At 35.7% G+C, this 24,144-nt stretch overlaps 1 protein-coding gene and 1 non-coding gene across 5 annotated transcripts in view; both read left to right on the plus strand.

Annotated features, from left to right (window-relative positions):
* col15a1a (collagen, type XV, alpha 1a) overlaps positions 1–24,144 on the plus strand; it is a 90,138-nt gene that overhangs the window by 46,565 nt on the left and 19,429 nt on the right. For 3 of the 4 annotated variants that reach the window (XM_046848474.1, XM_046848472.1, XM_046848471.1), the window contains exons 4-29: positions 1,029–1,103; positions 3,627–3,716; positions 7,001–7,124; positions 7,589–7,629; positions 7,812–8,015; positions 8,384–8,410; positions 9,281–9,343; positions 9,471–9,548; positions 9,661–9,717; positions 9,840–9,971; positions 10,461–10,595; positions 12,730–12,783; positions 12,873–12,908; positions 13,453–13,584; positions 14,035–14,100; positions 14,217–14,252; positions 14,487–14,528; positions 16,268–16,330; positions 17,510–17,545; positions 17,634–17,708; positions 18,057–18,122; positions 21,018–21,080; positions 22,929–23,009; positions 23,308–23,343; positions 23,704–23,757; positions 23,923–23,979. In XM_046848474.1, the coding sequence (XP_046704430.1) occupies positions 1,029–1,103; positions 3,627–3,716; positions 7,001–7,124; positions 7,589–7,629; positions 7,812–8,015; positions 8,384–8,410; positions 9,281–9,343; positions 9,471–9,548; positions 9,661–9,717; positions 9,840–9,971; positions 10,461–10,595; positions 12,730–12,783; positions 12,873–12,908; positions 13,453–13,584; positions 14,035–14,100; positions 14,217–14,252; positions 14,487–14,528; positions 16,268–16,330; positions 17,510–17,545; positions 17,634–17,708; positions 18,057–18,122; positions 21,018–21,080; positions 22,929–23,009; positions 23,308–23,343; positions 23,704–23,757; positions 23,923–23,979 (1,923 nt within the window). The remainder of the gene's footprint in view (positions 1–1,028; positions 1,104–3,626; positions 3,717–7,000; positions 7,125–7,588; positions 7,630–7,811; positions 8,016–8,383; positions 8,411–9,280; positions 9,344–9,470; positions 9,549–9,660; positions 9,718–9,839; positions 9,972–10,460; positions 10,596–12,729; positions 12,784–12,872; positions 12,909–13,452; positions 13,585–14,034; positions 14,101–14,216; positions 14,253–14,486; positions 14,529–16,267; positions 16,331–17,509; positions 17,546–17,633; positions 17,709–18,056; positions 18,123–21,017; positions 21,081–22,928; positions 23,010–23,307; positions 23,344–23,703; positions 23,758–23,922; positions 23,980–24,144) is intronic. The other variant, XM_046848475.1, reaches the window with a different exon arrangement.
* On the plus strand, positions 314–386 carry trnag-ccc. The gene has a single exon. It is a non-coding gene; the product is annotated as a tRNA-Gly (tRNA).

Raw genomic sequence — 24,144 nt, forward strand, 5'->3', positions numbered from 1 at the left:
GCTCACTGACACTGAAGAATATCAGGACCTAGGCTAAAACTAGGGTTGATTATGTGGGCGATGGGATCTCTAGCAGTGTTTAACAGGCAGAAGAAGAACGAGAAACACAAGGGGCTAGCTGGACAAAAAGTCCAAACACAAAACTGAGACGAGACAGGAACTTAAATACTAGGGGTGGTTGAAACCAGTAGTCAGGGAATCGTAATAGCACACACTGGCGACATCTCGTGGGGAAACGAAGAAAGACAACGACAGAAAAAGAAAGAAGGGTTTATTTCCTGGTCTTTTCATTGTGTTTATTGTAGCATCGGATTCCCCTGGTGGTCTAGTGGTTAAGACACAGCGCTCCCACCGCTGCGACCCGGGTTCGATTCCCGGTCAGGGAACCATCCCCAGCCACTCTCAGTGCCGGTCCCAAGCCGGATAAATTGGGGAGGGTTGCGTTAGGAAGGGCATCCAGCGTAAAACATGTGCCAAATCAAACGTGCGGAGGATCCGCTGTGGCGACCCCTAACGGGAGAAGCCGAAAGAAAGTTTTTATTGTAGCATCGGATTCCTGTTCTTGGAGACAAACCCCAATGCAGTCTTTTCACCCATTGTAGCCCATTTGCCTCATTGTTTTATATGTTGTTTATTCTGAGATGCCTTTCTGTTCAGCATGTTTGTATAGAGTTGTTAATTTTTCTCTGAGCTCTCGCACCAACCAGCTGCTTTCTGAACATTTCTGAATGTTTTTATGTGGGATTTTATCTGGGAATGTTTTTATATGGGATTTTTTTTTTTTGCATTTTTTATTGTTGTGATGGATTTCCATCAAATCACACCTTTCTGTGTAAAATTAAGAGATTGTTGTGTGTAATAGCTTGAATAAACAGATGCATAAATATTTCTTATAGATTGGCCATTGCATTCATGTTATTGTGTTATTGTGTTTGATAGAAAATGTTTGTGCCTATATATATTTTTTTATTAAAAATAAATTGCCAACATTTTAATTATTTTCTTCCTATCTCTGTCTCTCTTTGCAGGGATCCATCCAGCAGTTGGTGCTGACTCCGGATCCCAGGGCACCGGATGAGCAGTGTGAGGAGGATGACCCCTATGTGAGTACTGTCCAGAACTCTTGTTTGTGTTCTCTTCTCTTACATGGACTATGTTTTTTTGTTTTGCCCTCGGGGTTTAAATTGCTGTTATTAAAACCTAGATGCACTTATGTATAAAACCCTTTTTTTCTAAAACCTTTAAAGTAAAAAATTGAGTAAAACAGATTTTTTTAATTTTATTTATGAAAGCTGTGTTGGCAAAAAGGGGGATAGGGGCGATGTATGCATTGGGTTGTAGTCAGAGATTAAAACCAGAAGACATTTGTAAGCCAGTAAATGATTGAGACCAGTGAATCTTGCATGAACAATGATCAGAAAAAGGCTAGGAAACTAAGGACTACAAATTGTTTATTTATTACTTTCATTTAAAACATTATGAATCATGTTTGATATTTTCTTCTATGACTGATTATTAGCTTATAAGTGAACTTACAGCAGGGAGTGAAGTGTTATAGTTTGTGAAGAGAGGTATTTCCAACAGCAAGGACTAAAAACCCCCTCTAGTGGTAAACTTTGTGTATGGTCGCAGCATGCTTGTTATATTACAGTTTTTCTCAATTGTTTTGGAGCATTTCTCGAATCATTTTTAATATTTGCAAACCAGTAAGTGCATTCTCAACACAATGTGTTGAAAAAGCCTGTACTTTTCTCAAAATACATAATAGCTGCAAAGAATTTGTGTCAATGAACATGTCATTCCCATCAGAATGAAAAGTCCTTATGCAATTGTTCACAAACAATATCGTCAAAATGTTAAGTCATGTTTCAGCACAATTTCGGGATTTATTGATATAAACTATGGTTTGGATTACAGTGATTGAAAATGCACAAAGTTGAATTTCTTCTGTTTGGGATCTATGAAATTCAACAGAACAAATTCATTTGCATATTTGATGTATATTTATTGCAAGAGACCGGACAGGATTTATACTTTTACTGTACTGTAATAGTGTTTATTCATTTCTTGGTTGTTCATCCGTTTTCAGAAATTGTAATCCTGTGTTTTGTTCTGTTACCAAATGAAGGTTCACAAGATTAATCTTTGGCCTGTTTTTGAGAGCTAGTTGATCATTGGTTGATCTGATGTCGTTCACTCGCCTTCATTAGTCATCATTTAAATTCAAGATTCATCTGCCCAATTCATCGACCCAGGAAACATTTAACAAAAAAAGTTTAATAAAATTTAAGATGACAGATGATGACAACTGGTTTACCAATTTTGCATTCAATGACTTATACAATGAACTGATGCTGAGATGTTTTGAGGCTGAAAATAGTATAATATATTTTGATCAACATGACAAACAACTGATTATGTAGGATACAGAAAACAATTGAACACAATTTACAATTTGATCAAAGCAACAAGAAATGTTTATGTGCACAAGTGACTAAATGATGGGGGCTGAGAAAAACTGTAAAAAAATAAATAGTATTTTGGAAAATTTTGCTAATGCATATGAAATTGACTAAACCATGTTGCATGGTTAAATATGCAACAGATATTGCTGATCAGAACATTATTATTTTTTTTTTTTGATATATGGACACATTCTCGGCGCTCCTCTGAGAAATCTAATCCCGTCCGAATGCGAATGTCTGTGATTGGCAAAAAAGTTTTTTTCCAAAGCGCGTTTACTTGTGTGTTTTGGTCAACGTGAACTACCGTACTAACCCTAGCGTGCCGGTATTCAAATTTCTGCTTTCTGCGCACCAATAATGGATGTAGAGGTCTTGTGCCACGCCCACATGTAAAACACAGACACTCCTACCTCCGCAATAAACACAGAGATGTTAGTCCCGTCCGAATCCATACATGAAATGACAGACGTCGGCTGAAAAAAATTCTAACTCAAACGTCGTTTGGAAAACTAGTCCCGTCCGAATAGGGCTTTAGACAGTTTTTCTTCTGCACTGTAGCCATTGGTTTACTCTTTAGGATAAACTTATATATAAATGGATGTTTATTTTAATTTTTTATGTATTTCTGTAAAGCTGATTTGGGACAGTGTTCATTGCTAAAAGCACTATACAAATAAAATGTAATAAAATTTAATTGAAAGGGAAAAAAAACAGATAGCCATCTATAATAGCTTAATTTTCTAATAATCTTTTTTGTTAGTGCGTTTATTTAGAATCCTTAACAATTTTTATTGAGGCTTAAACTGGAGAACCTCTCAAGAGTCTGATTTAATAAATGTGTCCTACAGAATCAGGGAAATAATTTAAAGATACTACTCTAAATCACCCCTATGGAGACGGATGATCCACTGTGGCGACCCCTAATGGGAGCAGTCAAAAGAAAAAGAAGACTCTAAATCACCACTAGTTGAATCAGTGTCCGATTGTGTGTTTAGATGGTTTTACTTTCCAAAGTACTCTTAAAATATGCTTCCAACACATTTTAATTCTAACCAGGGTAACACACCCACTGAAGATAAACATTAAGTGAATAAATACAAATATTATAAATGAGGTGATGTTAAGGTTTGTGTGTGTGTGTTTATTTGTTTACTGTTGCAGGCATCTGGGTATGGCAGTGGCGATAATGAATATGATGACACAGAGACCCCAGATGAAGTGAAGAAAGTCCATGAGGAGAGAGAATACCCTGTACTAAGCAGCTACAGACACACACACACACACACACACACACACACACACACACACACACACACACACACACACACACACACACACACACACACAGACTATATGAACAAAACGTCTCTAGGTTACGTATGTAACCCTAGTTCCCTGAGGGAATGAGACACTGCGTTGGAACGCTTTGGGAACGCGACTGCGTTGTCCATGGTCTGATTAATGAGTCTAATCAGACAAAATTGAAGACTTGCTTAAGTTTGAAGATGGCTGTGGAGGCGGGTTGAATGCCTGGAGCCTGACAGGTCATGGGACGACCGAGGGCACCTTGGAGACATAACCCGCTCTATAGTGCAGGAAGGCACTGTTCATTCCTGGAGTAAACACCAGGAAAGAGGAGGCCACAGAGTGGGCCTGTAAATTACCTACTCTTCTTAGAGAGCAGATGACCAGCAAGAAAGGGGTCTTGATGGAAAAGTGCCTCTATGAAGTCTCGGCCAAAGGCTCGAACGCTGGCTCAGATAGAGCCTACAACACTATGGCCAGGTCCCAACCAGGCAATCTGGGATGCACCGGAGGCCTCAGCCTGCATGAAGGTGTGGGGTGACAGGACAAGGCCGTATGGAAAAACCCGATATTGGAATGCTTTGACCCCAAAAGCAAAACTCTGGAACTTCCTGTGAGAAGAAAGAATGGGTACATGAAAGTACACACCCTTTTTGGAAACTATGAAGTAGAACCTGTAGGCTGTAGAACCCGGACCCCCTCAATAGCCTCCTTCCTCAGGAGAGTGTCTACTTCTAGTTCCAGGACCAGAGCCTGCTTGCTTCTCACCAGAGTGAGAGAGAGCCCATTGAACCGTGTAGCCTCTCTCTACAGTACGCAAGACCCACAGGGACATGTCTGGCAAAGCCCTCCAGGCTGCCAGGTTTTCCCTTAAGGGTATTAGTCTCTCGAGACTGACCTCCGGTGTGTCCAGAACCAGGGCAGTGCTCTGCAAATGAGACCTCCTTGTCCACAACGATGCCGGGCGGAACCGAAGGAGAAAGCTCAGTATCAGCTGGCCGTGCCCTAAAGCACATTTCGTGGCAGGGTTAACAAACCAGGTCCCTAAAGGGGCTGGAAGGAAACGGGCACCGAGAAAAGCAGTGCTACACTCCCCCCGGTCAACACTCAACAGGTCAGGTCAGGACCTTTTTGGAAGCCCTTTTCCTGAAGATGACAGTTCTCAGATCTGTCATCTCACGGGTTTTTGACCCAGGGCGCCACGGGGGAGAGCATGGCTCGGCGCTCTGTCTATGCACACCGCCAAACAGCCCCATGAGAGCGGTGTAGGAGATACTGTTGGAACGCCGCTGATTGTCTCTTGGACTCCTGGACTCTGTTGACTACCGAATCAACGGCGTTATTTGCTCCGCTCCAAACAAGCCACACACGCACTGTGTGTATCACAAGCGAGGACAGGGAGAAGCACACAGCCAAAACGTGTGCTTGGTTTTCTTAAATGCCTTCATTTTTTTTTTTTTACAAACAGACAGACAAACATTAAATATCACACAAGAGTGCTTCATGAACAAAACAGAAGCTGAAGCAGTCTTCTCTCCAGGTGCACTTTATATTTCCTGGTCGTGACGTCACCCGCCCGTGACGGCCTGTCTTCAATTTTGACTAATTAGATTCATTACACAGACCATGGACAACACAGTCGCGTTCCCAAAGCTTTCCGACGCAGCTTGAGTTCCTGAAAGGGAATTATTGTTACACCTACCTTTTCCCGCCATATGCGTTTCTACCCCAACTGCTACTACAAAGTTGGAGGCAGTTATATAGTATGTCTTTGGATGCAGTAGCAATAAATTTCCCCTTCACTTAAACTTGGAGACCCAAAGATGGCCCAGCATTACAAAGCCCCTGTGCACAAACCAACCTTTATGAATATATGGTTGACATGGCTTGGAGTGGATGGTCTTGAGTGACCTGCCACAAAGTTCTGATCTCAAACCTTTTGAAACAACTTTGGGATGAATTTGAGCGCTGACTGATCCCCAGGCCTCCTCGCCCTCAGCTACATCACTACCTGACTTTACTCACTGAATGAGCTCAAATCTACACTCACAAATCTAGTTTAACATCTTCCCAGAAGAGTGGTTATTATAACAGTAAATGGGGACTAAATGTGGAAGGAGTTGTTCAAAAAGCACATGTGCCATACAAAATATATATAATATGTATATTATTAAATAATATTTATATTATTGTTCCAGCAGTGTTAGTTTATATTAAGAATTAGCAGCTTTTGTTCACCAGGACCAATAATGTACTAAACAACACAAGTGAATAGATTTTGGTGATAAATTAAAATGTTTACATGAAGTAATTTCAACGCATAATTCTCTTTCTTTGTAGATGATGTATGCACATCTGCAGTTGTTTCACTTTTTTTAATATAAAATTAAGTTAGAAATAACTGTTTTAATAGTATTTTGGTTACAAATTGCATTCAATGCTGTCTTTCTTTTAATGGAATATATTTAATTATCTGTTAAAAGCCAAATTCAGATTATATTCATATTAGTCGCATGAATGTAAACACACACACACACACACACACACACACACACACACACTCTCTCTCTCTCTCTCTCTCTCTCTCTCTCTCTCTCTCTCTCTCTCTCTCCAGAGTTTACACGTGGCTGCACAATGTGTTTTAATACTGCTTAACGTGCCAGCACCTTTTTTTTTTATTTACGAAGACAGACCTTTTTGTAAATAAAACTGCTGAGACTTTCAAACATTGTTGCAATGCTCATTAGCACAGCTATCTGCTTTTAAGATTAGAGTGTGAAGTTAACTCACTATCAGCTCCTTCTCTCTGGGTGTTTTTGAAAGATTGCAATGTGAAGGGCTTTGAAGTAATTGTGTAAGCCTAAACATTTTGATAAAGATGGAATTTTACCAGATGATTCTCTATTAGAGTCAGTCCCTGTGAAATTAATACTACAAACGCTTAGATGGCAACTCGACCTACCACAGAGATGCATGCACAAACACACACACACACACACACACACACACACACACAGAAATCTCAATAGTCCTGCTATTCTTTGTATTATTCTTCTGCTATTCAGCTGTAAATCCGTCAAAATACATTACACATGTTAACTGTAAGTCATATTTCTGCAACAGTGTATTTTGTTTTATTACATTTTATAGTAGCCTTTAGAGATTATATTATTATCGCTTCCTACATTTTTTAAGATAAAATATTTACTAAATTGGTTCCTTTTTTCCAGCCTGATGAAGATCAGACACTTCCGGTCAGAGCGCCCCCTACTGAAGCATCTTCTGAAGGACCATTTGATGATGAAGATTTGGAGGAAGGGTCCTCAGGTCAGGATGTGGTGCCTATTGATAGAGGTGAGTTTATTTATTTATTTATTTTTTTATTTTTATTTTTTTTATTATTATTTATTTTTTAAACATAAAGTGATCAGTGCATAGTGGGCTGTGATCAGCTCTTATTAAGTTAATGATATCCTAATGTTTAATGAGATTTAAAATTTTTGTTTTCCTAGGTACATTTTTAGGTCCTAGTTTTATGGTTCTATTTTCCAAATTTTGCTCAAATGCAAAAATGTATTTACTTAAATGTTTATTTAAACATGTGTGCTCAATATGCTTATGAGATTTTCATTATATAGATTATTGCATTTTGGTGAACTCTATTGTAAATTTCAAATGTGTTTCACATTTTATATTCAATATATGTGTATGATTTTGCATGAGAAAGCAACAATTATTTTGCTTCGTTTCTTTAACATTGATTTCCCTTCATTATGAGAAATTAAATATTTGAATATTTTTTCTATGTGTGTGCACAGAGCCAAGCAGGACAGAAAAAGCTGTATACAACAAAGGAGATGTAAGAAAAGTATTCTATTATTATAAATCATATGCATTTGCATATACTTTCATATAACATTCATCATTAATTTATTTGAAGCACAATAAACATCACATTGTGATATGTTATTTTGACTCGGTAATGCAGTTTATAGAATATTAGCTTTCAAATACTTTTTTTGTTATTGGGTCTTGCTTTAGGATTATCCACTGACGATGCCAGTACATAAAGGAGAGAAAGGAGACCGTGGACCTGCTGGACCTCCTGGCCCTCCAGGACCCCCAGGCACACCAAGCTCATCAGGTCCTAAAGGAGACATCTCATCTTGGGTAGGACAACCAGGGGCTCGCGGCCCTCCAGGACCACCAGGACCCACGGGTGCACCAGGGAAGGACGGCCTTCCTGTAAGTGCAACCATATGTTTTCATTGCAGTATCTGGGCTTAAGAAACCTTGAAAGAAAAACATAATCACTAATATGAAGATCTTCATTAGAGTGAAATGTGGACTGACTATTATTAGCTGATAGTTTGCATGGTTAGTAACTGCTAAATATTACAATAGACATTTATATTTTATATTGCACTAATTATATGTGCAGTGACAGAACTGTAATATCAGTTTGATTCTTTCAGGGAGGGCAAAATGATAAGAATGGCCATATGTATTATATCTCTGTATTTTCATGGTCTAACAGGTGGATTTATTGTAGCCATATGAATCTGTTCATCTACTGAATTTAGAGGTTTAAAACATTTTTTCTTATTTTTCAGGGTAGTCGTGGAGAAGATGGAAAATCAGTAAGTACAATCTAGTACTTTATTCCTGACTTGTGTTTCAGATTGAAATTTATGAGATACAGTAAGATGAGATATATGATGTGGGTAATGTTGCTGCCTCACAGTTTCTGGTTCATTGTCAGGTTTCCTTCCACCTCCCAATTAGGTGTATTGTTGAGTGATCATATTATTCAGGGTGTATTCCTACTTTGGGTATAGTGTTCCTGCAGTAGGTTTTTGGTCCTGATTTGTTTAACTTTAGGTCAACTTTAACAGCTACTATATTAGTTAGTGGAGTTACTGTAACAGTGAATAAGAATTCCTTATAATATATATATATATATATATATATATATATATATATATATATATATATATATATATATATATATGTGTGTGTGTGTGTGTGTGTGTGTGTGTGTGTGTGTGTGTGTGTGTGTGTGTGTGTGTGTGTATTATATATATATTGTTAGTAAAGTAGATTTGAGGATATTGTTGACATTTTTTGAAGGGGTTTAAGTTAATGAAACTACTCACCCAAACTTAGACTTCCCAGTGTCTCACATGTGTCCAAAAAAGAAAAAAAGAAAAAGTTTCAATTCCATGGAATGTGCAGCCACATTAATTGCTTGGCATGGCCCATTGATTAAGGAGTAGAATGACTTACAGTAGCATCAAACCGAAAAAGAAATGTGAAACCTGTGCACCCTGAGCTTTTGATCTATCTCTTGGTTTAATTGAAGAAAAATAGCAGAACCATTCTTTATACCTGTGTGCCTTATTAGACGGACTCCAGGTGTTTCACCTGTTTTTGTGGTCCATGTGTGTGTTTTTTTTCTTTTAATAATTTTTTTGACCTTTATAGATGTTTCTTTTTGGTTGTTTCTGCAGGGAGAAACTGGAGTTCCAGGTTTTCCAGGTATACCTGGTGACCCAGGAATAAAAGGAGAAAAGGTATAAATACTCGAACCATGGTTTAGGTTTGATAATGATTTACTTTTGATTATCATTTTGTGTAATTAATGTTTTATACCACTATAGATGAGAAAATCCATATCCACTGAAAGCTTATGTTTTTTAGGGTGATGCTGGAATTGGTCTGCCTGGAATACCTGGGCCACCGGGACCACCAGGACGATCAGGGGCACCTCGATATGTTGTAAGTGCACACTTTTTAAGCCTGTGCAGGTATCAGTCATTTCTGCCTAACTACATGTTTAATGTATGTGTCTTAAAGTAAGCACTCCTCCATGCTTTCTTTTTATATGCAGGATGCCATTGATGGTTCAGGATTTGAAGACTTTGACAGTGACACAGAGGTTATCAGGGTATGTTTTATCAGATGACTTGCTTGAAGTATGTGTGGTTGGTTCAAACTGTAGGATTCTGTATAGATATAATCAATATACCAGTACATTTTTAATTGTTATTGGATTTGGTTATTTATTAGGGTCCACCTGGGCCACCAGGACCGCCAGGGCAGCCTGGTCCACCTGGCCCCCCTCAAGGTCTCTTACCGGGTCCAATGGGACCTCCAGGGGCTCCTGGGAAAGACGGGTTGATGGGTGTCCCTGGAATTCCTGTAAGTACTCTTGCATTCAACTCTAAAAATCTAATATGCAGACAAATAATAATTATAATTAAAAAAAAATACTGTTGTTCTTCTTTTAAGGTTCACTAACATTCTTTTCGAAGTTGATAACTTAAGGGATCACCTTTATACTAAGTTTCTATCTTGATAGAAGTGATCCCTTACTGGGATAATACTAAATATTTTCATGAAGGTGAAGATGATCTAATTCATAACCTGTGGCCTTTCATTATGTCATCACCCAATTTTGGAGTGATGTTCTAGAAAATGCTCTTCATCACCATCATTAAAACGCTCCTTCCAGAACAGTTTCAGAGACTTGAATTTGGGATATAATTTCTGAATAGAACCAGCATAAACCTTGCTCATATTTGGTAAAGTGGAGCACTATCAAATTCTGGTTCAATAAAACTGAACACCCAGTGTTTATATTGTTGGTGTGTTGACTTTCTGAATTAGGTGATCAATGCTATGTTTCAGGTAATTGAGGACTGGTTTAGTGGGTCTGGATTTGATGCAGGTTCTGGATTTGATGGTGGGTCTGGATATGATGTTGAATCTGGGATAGATGCTGGGTCTGCATTTGATCTTGGTTCAGACCTGGACTTAGTTGAGGTATAGCATCTGGTCCCTGCTGGCAAATTAAAGCCACGGGCCACAAAAGGCAGGATTTCCCCTCAACATGTTCCACCTGCATGCACTTTGCAATAATGCAGCCTGTGGCTCTGGCCAGCTGCATTTGCTTTCTTTTGCTGCTTATATAGTCATACATAATCAAAGTGTGTGTGTGTGTGTGTGTGTGCGTGCGTGTGTGTGTGTGTGTGTGTGTGTGTGTGTGTGTGTGTGTGTGTGTGTGACATGAATGTGTGTGTTAGATAGGTATTAATTAGTCACATAGAAGAAACCTTGGCCGTTTACTAATTAGGGTGGATTGTGGAGCCATGGGTGGGATGTGGTTTTAGGAGATGGATAGTGGTTTTAAGATATGGCGGTTGGAACAGGAACCTTAAAATCATAAGAAATTACTAGAAAACCTGTTCTGTAGACAGAAGCATATAGTAGTAGACCTTTGGACAGAAGTAGGAACTTCATCTATAGTTCCTAGACAGGAACAGAACATTTAGTCCTCTGGACAGATGCACATACTTGAAGTTATATGGACAGAAGCATGAAAGAGATGTCTTTTACAGAGCAGAAGCTTATAAGCTGAGCCCTGGACCAGAACATATACCTATAGATTTAGGGAATTGAAACCTAATAGCTGGATCAGAAAAAAAATAACTTGTAGGTCTTATGGCAAAAGAAACTTGTAGTTCCATGGACAAATACGTACAAGTGTATGTCTCAAATGTCTAAATTATTAGCTTGTAGAGAGCTGACAAGTTAAAGACACCTGTATTCTGAATTAAAATTTCAAAGTAAACCTCTGGGTGCCAGTAACAGGAGTTTATAGGAAGCATTTTAATCATCAACAATCATTTAAATTTAATTCAATTCAAACACTCAGTCAATTTCTTTTGTACATAAAAAGCTTAGCCAGTGAGTAACAAGTGACAGTTTTTTCTGTGTAAATTGGTTAAAGCACTTGGTACTTTTTATTAAACCTTTCTTGGTGTGTGGTCTGTCCTTCGGGCACACAGGCAGTACATTTCCCTTTAATAGGCACACAGTTCTGACATCTCACAAAACTTGGCCAGAGATTTAGGAAAATCCTCCCTGCATGTTTGAATGTGTCAGATTTTCTTCCAAAACCTTATCTGGCTGTGACTTAGCTGAGGATAGAGAACATGTTTCTTTGCGGAACTGATATTTTGCCAGTATTTGTATTCTGTTGATTTTCAAATGTGTGCTGTGTGATCGTGAAGATAATTTTAATAGAATAATAATTATTACATATATAATTGTGTGTGTGAGTGTGTGTGTGTGTGTGTGTGTGTGTGTGTGTGTGTGTGTGTGTGTGTGTGTGTACTGCACTGATACCAAATAACTGGAACTGGAACATGAAAACCTCACTATGGCATTGGGAGGGAAGCTGCCTTTTACTATGAGTCCAATGAACTTTTTATTTAACTATTTATTCTCAACCTAGAAACTTTCTCAAGCTTTACTGACCATGTCACATACAGCATTTATTGTATACTACTATATAATGCTTTAACATATTTATAGTGTGTATATTCTTTAGTTCTTCATTTTATGCATAATATAAAAAATAAATTGCATAAAATAAATAAATAAACAGTATTATATGTACATTTAAAATTATATATATATATATATATATATATATATATATATATATATATATATATATATATGTAAATTTTTGGTAGAATGACATTGCAGACTAATGAATATTTGAGTGTATTTGAATACCGGCATTAATAGTAGTACACAAATATGAAAGGCATTGCATTCAAAGGAACAACTCAAGCCTACTTTTTATCAAATGCATATTTTGTACTAAAATGTAAAATCCTTTAAAGGAGACTTAAAATTTATCTGGGAATCTTCTTTTTTATTTCCATAACCTGCTGCTAAGAGGTCTAACACTTTTCTGATTCTGTCTTTTGTATTTTGATTGATACAAATCACAAATACAAGTTAATATGGGTTTATACATGAACAGTACACTTCTCTGAATTCTCTATAGTTTTTTAGGACTGTGTGTGTCTCAATCAAGTCCAGAGTTTTGGGGTTATGCAGGTGCAGGGAAGAAGTAATAATTCTAATTTCATGGCTCTAACAGGGAATTAGTGGCAAATACGGTGAACCAGGAAATGATGGCCAGAAAGGGGACAAGGTACAAAACACATTGAACACTTTTTTACTTTGTTATCTGTTGGTTCTTCTTCCATTAAACGATTTTTCAAAATGTGAATTTTTTAACAGGGTGACACTGGATTGCCTGGGCATGCAGGACAAAAGGTAATGTCAGTGTAAACAGTATTACTATCTTCATTCCTCTTTGTGTCTCAAGCTATTTATATCACTTTATGTAATGCTTATTTCCTTTGTCAATGTCATTTCCTTTATACCAACGCAGTGTTGAATTCTTTAAAGGGTCGGGCGCTTTTAAATTAATTTTTCATAAAAGCTACTATGACAATAGTTTGGCTACAAAACAAATTATAGGTCTTCTAAAAAGGTATCGTTTCTATGAGATGTTTATTTAACGTTTATGGAATGAGTCTCTAATGTCAATGCTTTGAAATAGTCAGGATTCTTGGTGACATGTCTGACTATAATTAATTTTTTTAACTATTATAACAGAAAACAGTAGCAGGAATATTTTTTTTTTGCGGCTGTTACACAAAATAAATGTGTATGTATATTTATTTATATAAACTATAAACAGATAAAACGTCAGGCATGTCACTTTATAAAAAAATAATGAAATAGTTGCTAAATTGCTGTGGTATATAAGGAATAAAAGATCTCTTGGTGGTAATGTTAATCTTTTGTTTTTAAGGGTGACACAGGGCAGCCAGGCCTCCCTGGAAGTCCAGGAACAGCAGGACCAGAAGGTCCCAAAGGAGAACCTGGTCCAGCAGGACCTCCAGGACCACCAGGCCCACCTTCACGTTTCAATTTTGATTTACTGGTGAGTTTTAGGACCAGTGAAACAAAAAAATATATGCATGGTCTGGATCACATCTCATGACGCATAGCTAATAAAATCCACTAGAGGCCGCTATTAGCACTTTTCACATTTGGTACTGCATGAACACCAGTGCCAAAAAACAGCAGATTCTTCAATATTTTAGCACTGATGACAGCTCATTTATCATTTTGTGTTGAATACAGCTGGATCACACATAAAAAGAATATATGACAATAAACAGTTTTCTGGTTGGTTACATAATATCTATCTATCTATCTATCTATCTATCTATCTATCTATCTATCTATCTATCTATCTATCTATCTATCTATCTATATATATATATATATATATATATATATATATGTGTGTGTGTGTGTGTGTGTGTGTGTGTGTGTGTGTGTGTGTGTGTGTGTGTGTGTGTGTGTGTGTGCATATTTGTTTGGGCAGGATTCTGAGGGCTCAGGAGTGGGTGGAGGCAGTGGCTTTGGACAAAATATCCCTAGAGGGCCTCCTGTAAATGCATTTTCAGTGGTGGCATTTGGAATAAAATATTTTCTTGTATTTTTCTTGTAGTTGGTCAGGGGTTAATATTTGTTTTTTAAAAATGCATTCTCCTTTTTCTTATACAGGGAATTCCTGGTTTGCCTGGCCCCCCTGGACCAAAGGTGAATTAATTTTCAATATTTTACTTTTTATTGTATGTTCATACCCATTTTGCGATCCTGTTTAAATAGAACACAGTGTTTTTTTGCTTATTAAATTATGCCAGTTTGTTTAGCTCCTCTATGTTACTCAAAAAAAAAACATACATATAGTGCTTAAATTATGAATGTATAAAAAAGTTAAGGTCAATCATAAATTAAATGCTTCATTGGATCTACTGTAATTTTCTAATTCAGGGAAAAGATGGTGTGAACGGTCTTCCAGGTACTTCAGAGAAGGTTAGTAGTATTTGAGTTTTTTGTTACAAATAAAAATCTTGAAATCTACCTGTTTATGTGACCTAATCTGAAAACACATATATTTGTACCTTACATTTATGGCATCAGAATTTACACTTCAGCACTATACAAAATTTTTTCAAGATTGGTCAAGTGCAGATAGAAACAGTTTCACTTTAACCTTTGTATCCAACCATATCTTCATTGAGCGCTGGCTTTGTGCACAGGGGCATTGTCATGCTGGAACAGGTTCGGGTCTCCTCAGAAAGTAAAAATGTTATGGTTTCACATACAAAGAGGGCCGATACAATTGTGTTTCTCCAACTTTGTAGTAACAGTTTGGGAAAGTAACACACACAGCTATAAAATGTAAAGGCTGTCCCTATACTTTTGTTAGTATTGTATAAGAATGTTTAAAGTATGATGGATTACACATATTTCTTTGCAGTATACACTAACACACACACACACACACACACACACACACACACACACACAGAAAACCTGCAACACCAGTTTTTAGCTCATTGTGCACCTTACAAATAGCTAACTAAAGTTGCGAATATTTAGTGCTTGCGTTATGTTACTATATCTGAGCTAAAATATTGAGTGCTGAAATACAATCGGCAATATTATTTAGTCACAGCAAGACAGCATGTGCAGCAGACCAATTCTGTTTTTTTTTTTTTTTTTTTTTTTTTTTGTCATAGTGAATATTAAACTTAAACTCAAAGAGCATCAAGCTACAAGATTCTTTCTCCTTAAGCTCCCCATACCAAGGCGTATATGATGATTGATCAGAAGTGAGCTAAACGCTTTGTTAATAATAATTATAAGCAGAAAAAAAAGCTATGAACCTTGTAACCTCAATTTCCTAACTTGGCTACCTAAGCTAATCTACTGTTTTTTTAAGGCAAAAGATTTCACTTTCTCCTTTTTTCTTATAACTTAGCCAACTTAATATTTTATTATCTGCAAATGATTGGACCATCTGTGATTTATGATAGTTAAATTCCACTTGAGATTCTTATTTGTCTCTTTTTTGTGCTCAAACATAGACCGTGCTCACTTGACTATATTTGATAAATGAGGCCCACAGTTTCCTGTTCCTTGTTGCCAAAGGAAGGCTGCAGTTCCCACCCATTTGCTTCCCATTAGGATTTAATTTTATCTAATAATCTCTACTGTGCAAAAAAAATGATCAAACAGCACATCTGCTGCGATCAGAAGACCTCACCACTCATATTAAACTCTTCCTTTATATTCATTATGCAGTAGAAGTGTGTATTTTTTTTTGCAAATCAGTATTTTGATTTAAAAACAACATCTGGTATTTTATTTACATTGTTTTTTGTTTTGTTTTGCACAGTGCCATTTCAGCTATATTGCTAGATTTTAAACTTGAAATATGTACCCTTAATATAAAAAAAAAAAACCTTTCTATAAATTAGCATTCAAATATACCATAAAGAACAGAAAAAGTACATTGAAAGGGTTTTGGTTTAGTGTGCCATACAGATGTGACAGTGCAATTTATGTTTTTCAATCTATTGAAATAGTATGCTCATAAACATAAATTGCACATCTGTATGTTTATATATATATATATATATATATATATATATATATATATATATATATATATATATCAGAATTTCTTTTTGTACATTATTTAAAATTGTATCTAATATGATCTTATTTCTAATAGACTTTCTGATATTTTTTATTTCTGCCTCTAGGGGGAGCCTGGTCCTGCCGGACCTGAAGGAAAACCTGGACAATCTGGACTTCCTGGAAAAAATGTCTGTATTTCTGTTATTTACAGAACGTACAGAACATTCACAGCTTTATTTTATTTTTATTTTTTTTACTTTTGGAGCGTTCGATGCATGAAATCTGCTAGAAATATTATAAATGTTTGAGCAGATATATTACATTTACAGTCTACTTTAGAGCAGCTGTACACCAGCTCGTTCATTTAATTATCCATTTAGTCAATCGAGTAGCAGCGGTGCAATACATAAAATCGTGTGAATACAGGTCAAGAGCTTTATTTAATGTTCATATCAAACATCATAATGAAGACAAAGTGTGATTTTACTGAATTTGATTGTTAGGGCAGATGGTGTGAGAAGGTTTGGGTATTAAAGCTGCTGATTTCCTAGGTTTTTTAAACACACAATATAGTTTACACAGAATGGTACAAAAACTTTTGGCAGAAAGACCTGGAACAGGAACTGTACAGTCGAAGATGAGAACAAAACCAGGTGGCATTTTTTTAATTTTCAGCTAGTTGTAACTAGTTTTGGTGAGTTTGTTTCCAATTGCAGCATCAGATTCCTGTTCCTACCTCACAGGAGTGGATCCCAGGTGTATTATTTTGCTGTTGTCAAGCTCCTCCACCTTACTGTGTTTTTGTAGATATGTTTCTGTTCATCACACTTGCAAAGTGTGCTTTTTGGAGCACTTTTGCCTGTTGCACAAGTCTGCCTCTTCTGAATTTATTTCCTACTACCTAAGCTATTTACTTATATTTTCATGGTTTAATGCATTGCACTGCTTTCACAGTGGCTAATTGTATAATTGCATGAATTTGGTGGTACAGGTGTTCCTATTAAAGGTGCTGCTGAGAGTATATTGTACTAAAAATGTTTTAAAAAGCAATAAAGATGCAGTCTGGAGTAATTATTTGGTTAATATTCATCCCAGTTTGCTTTGGGACAATGTCCACTGTTAAAACTGCTATATATATATATATATATATATATATATATATATATATATATATATATTTAATTGAATTATTTATATTATGATGTTTACATACTTTTTATAGTTTTCTATTAAAATCTATTCAAATGTCAGGGCTGTTATTCTTTTATATTTTAAATACAATTCATATTATATTTTGATCTGCTTTTACATGATATTCTGTGCTATATGCAATACATATATTTTTAAATGTCTCTTTTCATTTCCAGGGAGAAAAAGGAGAGAAAGGGGAAATGGGGCAGAAGGTATGGTGCTAAACTGTTTATATCTTTCTTGTCCATTTCTCTGTATTTCCTGCATTTTCCCAGCATAAATGTGTAAACACCTGTTTAGGGAGAAAGAGGTCTAGATGGAGTCAGTATTCCTGGTCCACCAGGGCCACCAGGACCTGTCATCAACCTTCAGGATGTGAGTCAAATGTAAAATTGCTTATACAGTGTCCTCCATGTGTCCTAATATTGGCTTATTATTGATCTTTTGTTTTAAAAAAATAAAAATAAAAAATACTCTGTTCTCATGAATATCAAACAACTGCAATTAAATCTTTGTTACATATGTGTGGCACAATAAAAAAGTAAACAGTATACAGGGTTATAATATGAGGTAACATATAGGCTAAATTCCTTTAGTCATTCAAAATGTTATTGCGCTTCATAAAATGGAAAATGTCTGTAAGAAAATAGCAAAATGTCAATTTCGGTCATCAAGAAAATAATTAACTGTACATTTGTTGATCTTTTTTAATCTACTTTTCAGTTAATGCTGAATGATACTGAGGGTCTTTACAACTTCACGGGGATTTTTGACCCTCAAGGTCCATTGGTAAGTAAATGTTCGATCTCATAAGAGTATTCAGTTATTCACATGACATTTTTTTTAATACTGACATACAAATATGGCATATTTTATAGCAGGGAATATAGCAGACATGTCAATTCAGTAGTGTCAGATATATAAAGTGAGAAATATCAACTAGGTATTATTTTTCTATTACCACAGCTGTAAGCGCACATTTATTATTTTTCATAAAAAAAATCCAACACATAATTTTTTTGTTTCATTTAATGTTGTGAAACGTCTCACATTACAAGCTTTGATATTTTGAAAACTTTCTGACCCAGAGTATATAAAACAAAAAGCAAAATCTGGCAAATAATAATTAATGAGAATGATGAAGAGTACATCATTCTCATTCATCATGTGCCAGATTTTGTGTGTTTGCAGTGTTATAACCTGCCTTTCAATGTTTCTTTAAAGTCACCTTCTGTCACAAAGCACTGAAACTGGAGATTCCTTCCAAAGATGCCAAATAAGCTTATTTAAGAAACTTACCATATACACAGTTGTTATACAACTTTCTTTTGAAGAATTATATAAATACATGTATTTAATTATTATTAGAAGAACCTGTGATTTTAAATGTAGGCGAACATCTGTCTGACTTACTTCTCATTCTGTTCAATATCTCTGAGTCTATTTTGGGAGGGAAAAAAAAAACACAGTCCTTATCCAGAATGGTTGTGTGTGAAAAGTAACAGTAGATATTGCTCCTAATGATCTTGATGCAATTGTTATGCCTTCTTATAAACCTCTGCTGCCTGGGCAGAGTGTGAAGCACAACCAGAATGATAAAACCCTAGAGAACATCATCAAGGAAAATATCTTCTGTTGCTGTGTTTCAGAGAAGCAGTCTGGCATTGAGAGTCTACATCAATAACGTTTAGGTTTTATGTTTAAAACTCTTTTAAGAGATCAGAAACAAAGCCTGTGACTAAAGATAATCCAGCTGGGTTTTATACCTGACAAACAACAAGCAGTAGAATTGCTTTTAAACTTTTTTCTACAGTATTTGTGTAGAATAGTCTCTGGAAATTAATGAGGGGGGGTTTAAGATGAATGTACACTGGATATATACAGAGATGTTTGTTTCTTAAAATAATTTAACCATGTAGCTGTCAATATGGTTAAACTGAATGGTCAGAAAATTCTTAAACTATTGTAAATGTGGCTCAGGCTGCAAGACAAATCCCAGGTTTGTATTGTTGCCCTGATTCTGATACGTTATAGTTTCTCACAGGCACTCTAAAAATAGCAAACAGATTAAAAAATGTGTGTGGTTACTCAGGTATCTGCTGTTTGCAACAGTCATAGGTTAAGGATTTTAAACACAAAAGAGGTTTCAGGAGAGAAAAATACAGCTTTGTGTTTTCTCTATAACAAGACATGCTGTGGTTTTTGGTTTTTATTCAAATCAGAAAACAGCGAAGGTGTGAATTACTTTTGAGAGAGATCTTGCAGCATTAAATATAACTATACTGGTAGAGGATTAAAGTATGATGTGTCAAACCCTTTATTAAGTAAAACATTATAATCATTATCAGATGTTGGAGGAATAAAATGAGAAGCGGGAGTTTTTTGTATAAGACATTGGACTGATTAGAACGTCCTGAGTCCAAATCCCAGTACCACTAAGATGCCACAATTGGGCCCTCAAGCAAGGCCCTTAACCCTCAACCTTTCAGCATTAATGGGAAAGCTTGTCTGCCAAATGATTTAAATCCCACTGCAAAGTCCTTTGGGAAGTGCATTATAAAATCCTTTAAAAATCGGACATTTCTGAACTCTGGAATTGTATCAGTAGGTCTGCCAGGTCACATTACATGATTACAATTACATGATAAAACTGCTATTCTGCTGTTTTATTTGTATGTCTGTCTTTACAGTCTTTACAGTCTTTGAATTTGTACCCATGGCTATGTGTTTTTTTTGTGACTAAGTGATATATACCACAGAAATTTGCAGACAGAGATTTTAAATACTTAGTATCTTAGTACCTTAATATAAATATAATATAATCTTTAAGCATAGGTCAGCATTTGTGAGATTACTTTGTTATTATTATTGTACTCTTATTTATTTCAAAAGAGTTTAAATGGTTTATGATTTGACTCTCACACTATTCTATTTTAATTGTATTTTAATAAGGCTGTTAAAATGAAAGTTAATAACACGTTACCGCAAATTTAATTTAACACTAATTTTATTAGCACACGATTAATGCAGTGTGCATTTCTGTTTGATGATTTTTATTAAAAATATAAATAAATAAATAGAAAAGAGGCGAAATTTAAACACAAAGCAACACACATTTATTCACGTCTTTTCTTTACTCAGATATAAAAATTAATAAACTTCAGCGAAAAATAACTTTTAATCACTAAACATTTGTTTTAATGAAGTCTCAAATCAAGCACCAAAATCCGTCATGAAGCATGTGGAAACGTAATTAAAGATAAATTTGTTTAAAACACAATAATTACTTTGTGTTCATGCTCTATGTTGAGTTTGGTTTCACTAATAATAAAAAAACATTTGCATAAAGCATCCATATTTGTCCATAGCCATGTTAAAAACTTGAAAAGTATTAATTTAACGTACATTTCGAACAGATAAAAATGTGCGATTAATCACAAGTTAATTCGTGGCAATCATGCGATTGATCGTGATTAAATATTTTAATCGATTCAATTTGACCAGATAATATTTTCTGCACATTGCTGCACTGCCTATAAATTTAGAATTTTCACTTTTCCTCTTAATCAAACATTAATGCTATTCTTTGCTGCCAATTACTGTAAATTGGAAACTTTATTGGATACTGATGAACCTTAAGCAGTCCTGTTAACGTTTTTCCTTTTTTATCAAATTTTTGTTCAGGGGCCAAGAGGTCCAAAGGGTGACCGCGGCATCCCAGGAGTCCCAGGTCACCCGGGGTTAAAGGTAAGGTTGATGATGAGGAAACCTGGCTCTGAAGTCAGGAAGGGATTCATAAATTAAAATTTTTGTATGTGAGATTTTTGGAAACCTTAATTGCAATTGTTTTTCTTGTTGTGGTCTTTTCCGACATTGACATGGTAAACAGTCACTCTATTTAAAGGCCTCTTATGGCAGTTTCTATGTGTTCGATTTTAATCAGAGAAGTGAAATACTCGATTCAAGATTAAAGAGTGTCTCCATATTGAGTTTCTGGCAAGTACAAAGCATTGATGTGTAAGAGCTTAATCACTACCAGACAGACACATACACACATACATGCACTGACACACACACACACACACACACACACACACACACACACACACACACACACACACACACACACACCGGCAAACTCAGTCCAGACCTACTCAGAAAACAAAATGAGATTGTTATCCAATACTAACCTCTTTTTAAAGGTCCTTGAGTGCTTTCTTTGGCATATGGTTTATATTAACCTGAGAGTGTGTACGTGTGTGCGTGCGAGTGTGTGTGTGTGTGTGTGTGTGTGTGTGTGTGTGTATGCATGCTTGCGTTAGTTTTTACCCTGCAATGCATTGCTATACCACACATTATACCATAGCCACATTTGCTTGCATATATAAGTGGTATTTATTTGTGAATAGTTCATGGGTTTCTTTGTAACGATCTGGATTTTAGCAGAAATACCTCATAAACTGTGATGGATCTTAACAGTAAATATTTTTACCCAACAACCCAAACAACACTTTGTTGTGCTCAATCTTTTATTTAGAAAATTATCAGAACTCTGAAATACAGTGATTGATGGGGAAAAAGTATGTGAATGTTTATATATAGTAACAAGTAAAACCTCAAACATCTGCTTAGCTGCCTTCTTTTGCAACTTCTATCAGTTCAGGTATAATGATTGATGCCTTATTTAAAAGGCCTCTGTAAATCACAATGTAAAATTTTAGTAGTCTGGTACTTGAACTACAAATTCTTATATACATGTATATTTTATAGGATTCAATATATTTTATGCGATTTGGCCCTTTCTTTTCACCGGCCAGTGTGTTACGTGTACAGTATACTGGGTAATAACATAACCACGAGCACACAATTACATTTATGTTTTTCTTACCAGCTGGCCTGCAATGAATTTAGGTACTCTGTTACCAAGTGAAATAAACACTGCTATATGTAAATTTCCATCAGACAACCATCATTCTGAAATTAAAAATAAATAAAAAAAGATATAATAATAATAATAATAATAATAATAATAATAATAATAATAATAATAATAGTTTAAGGTTGTTCATAAGACAGTAAGTTTTTTGTATGAATCTATTGTTACCCTATGTTCATGCTAGCATTCAACAAAACAGAAAGTGACAGTGACTTTTTTTATTTTGACAATTTAACAGCCATCAACAAAGCAACAGTACAACAAATGACATTATATTTAAGATCTTCTCACTTCTGTGCTAATTATGTAACTTTACATGCATAAATACATTTCAGAGTAGTGCATTAGATTAATAAAACATTGCTAAACAAATGTTAATCATTAAAACATGTGTTTGTTCAATAGTCTAATTTATTTATATCAGATTTCTATAATACATTAATGATTGAAGGCTGATTCATGTACAAATCCGTTTCATGTAGTGATAAAGTGATAAACAAAGAAATATATGGGCAACTGTAGGTGGCTTTTAGATTTTTTTATATGCTTATTTATGCACATGCATGTCTGTAAATGTGTGTGTGTGTGTGTGTGTGTGTGTGTGTGTGTGTGTGTGTGTGTGTGTGTGTGTGTGTGTGTGTGTGTGTGTGTGTGTGTAGGGTGAGAAAGGAGAACCAGGGCTCACAATTGGTCCAGATGGATCACTGTTGTCTGGGCCTCAAGGACCAAAAGGACTCAAGGTGCCTTCTATTTATATAAACTATATATACTATCTATGTAGAAAATTCCATTGATTTGTTTGGACAAATGTGACAGCAACTATATGCATTGACTCATTTATACAAATACTTCAGCATATTGTTGCTCCCATTACTAATTTGTGTGGTTTCCATAGCTTGGATTAATTACCGTTGTAATTTTATTATTTACAAGCTGCCATGTTATTGAGTTTAATGTGAATTTACATTGGCTAACTCTGTGCACATTTTGTTATATGTTTATTCATTATCTGAAAATGATACCATATTGTCTTTTTAGGGCGACCATGGTGTTCATGGATTACCAGGTGCAATGGTGGGTGCAAAGACAGTACATTGATATCTAACATATATGTAATATTGCTTATTGGTCATTTGATTTGCTATAATTTAGTTTATTACACTCTAGTTTGAAGCATTTTCTCTTTTCTTTCCTGTGCTTTTGTTGTATGCCTACAGCTGCTTCTGTTCAAAGTGTTTTGGAAAATGTTGTGAGGCCAGTGTTGCCTGTACTGGAATAGACCAAGTGGAACAGTTTTCCTTTATTTTTGGCACATTCCATTTCTTACAGCTTGACTTAATTTGTCTGTGCACCTGTTATAAAAGCTGCAGTATTGATTGGAACACAGTCATGCCTCAAGGTCAACATTTTCCTGTTTTTGGCTTTATCAAACAGGGCCCGGTCGGACCAAGCGGACCCAAAGGGGAATTTGGATTTCCTGGCCGCCCAGTAAGTTAACATAAGTATCATCAACATAATTCTGCCATGCAAATCCAGCATATTTCTTCCTGGACTGTCTGCGTTTAATGCAGATGTTGTTCGTTCAAATATGGCTAAATATTATGCCTGGGGTTAATATGGTTTGCACATTAATTACTAGACCTTTTGTTGCAGGGTCGTCCTGGTCTGAATGGACGCAAGGGTGAAAAGGGAGACTCAAATGGATTACAGGTATTTTTCAGGCACATACAGTCAACTGCAAAATTATTCTGAGCCATAACGTAAACGTTCGCAAGAGGATTGGTGCGAGTTTTCTTTTTTGTTGTTGTTTCTTTGTTTTCTTTTATGCTGATATCAATTGTGTTCATTTTAAATATTTGGAAACTAGTATTTATA

Source organism: Silurus meridionalis, chromosome 4, assembly GCF_014805685.1.
Source record: "Silurus meridionalis isolate SWU-2019-XX chromosome 4, ASM1480568v1, whole genome shotgun sequence".
NCBI classification, from domain to species: domain Eukaryota; kingdom Metazoa; phylum Chordata; class Actinopteri; order Siluriformes; family Siluridae; genus Silurus; species Silurus meridionalis.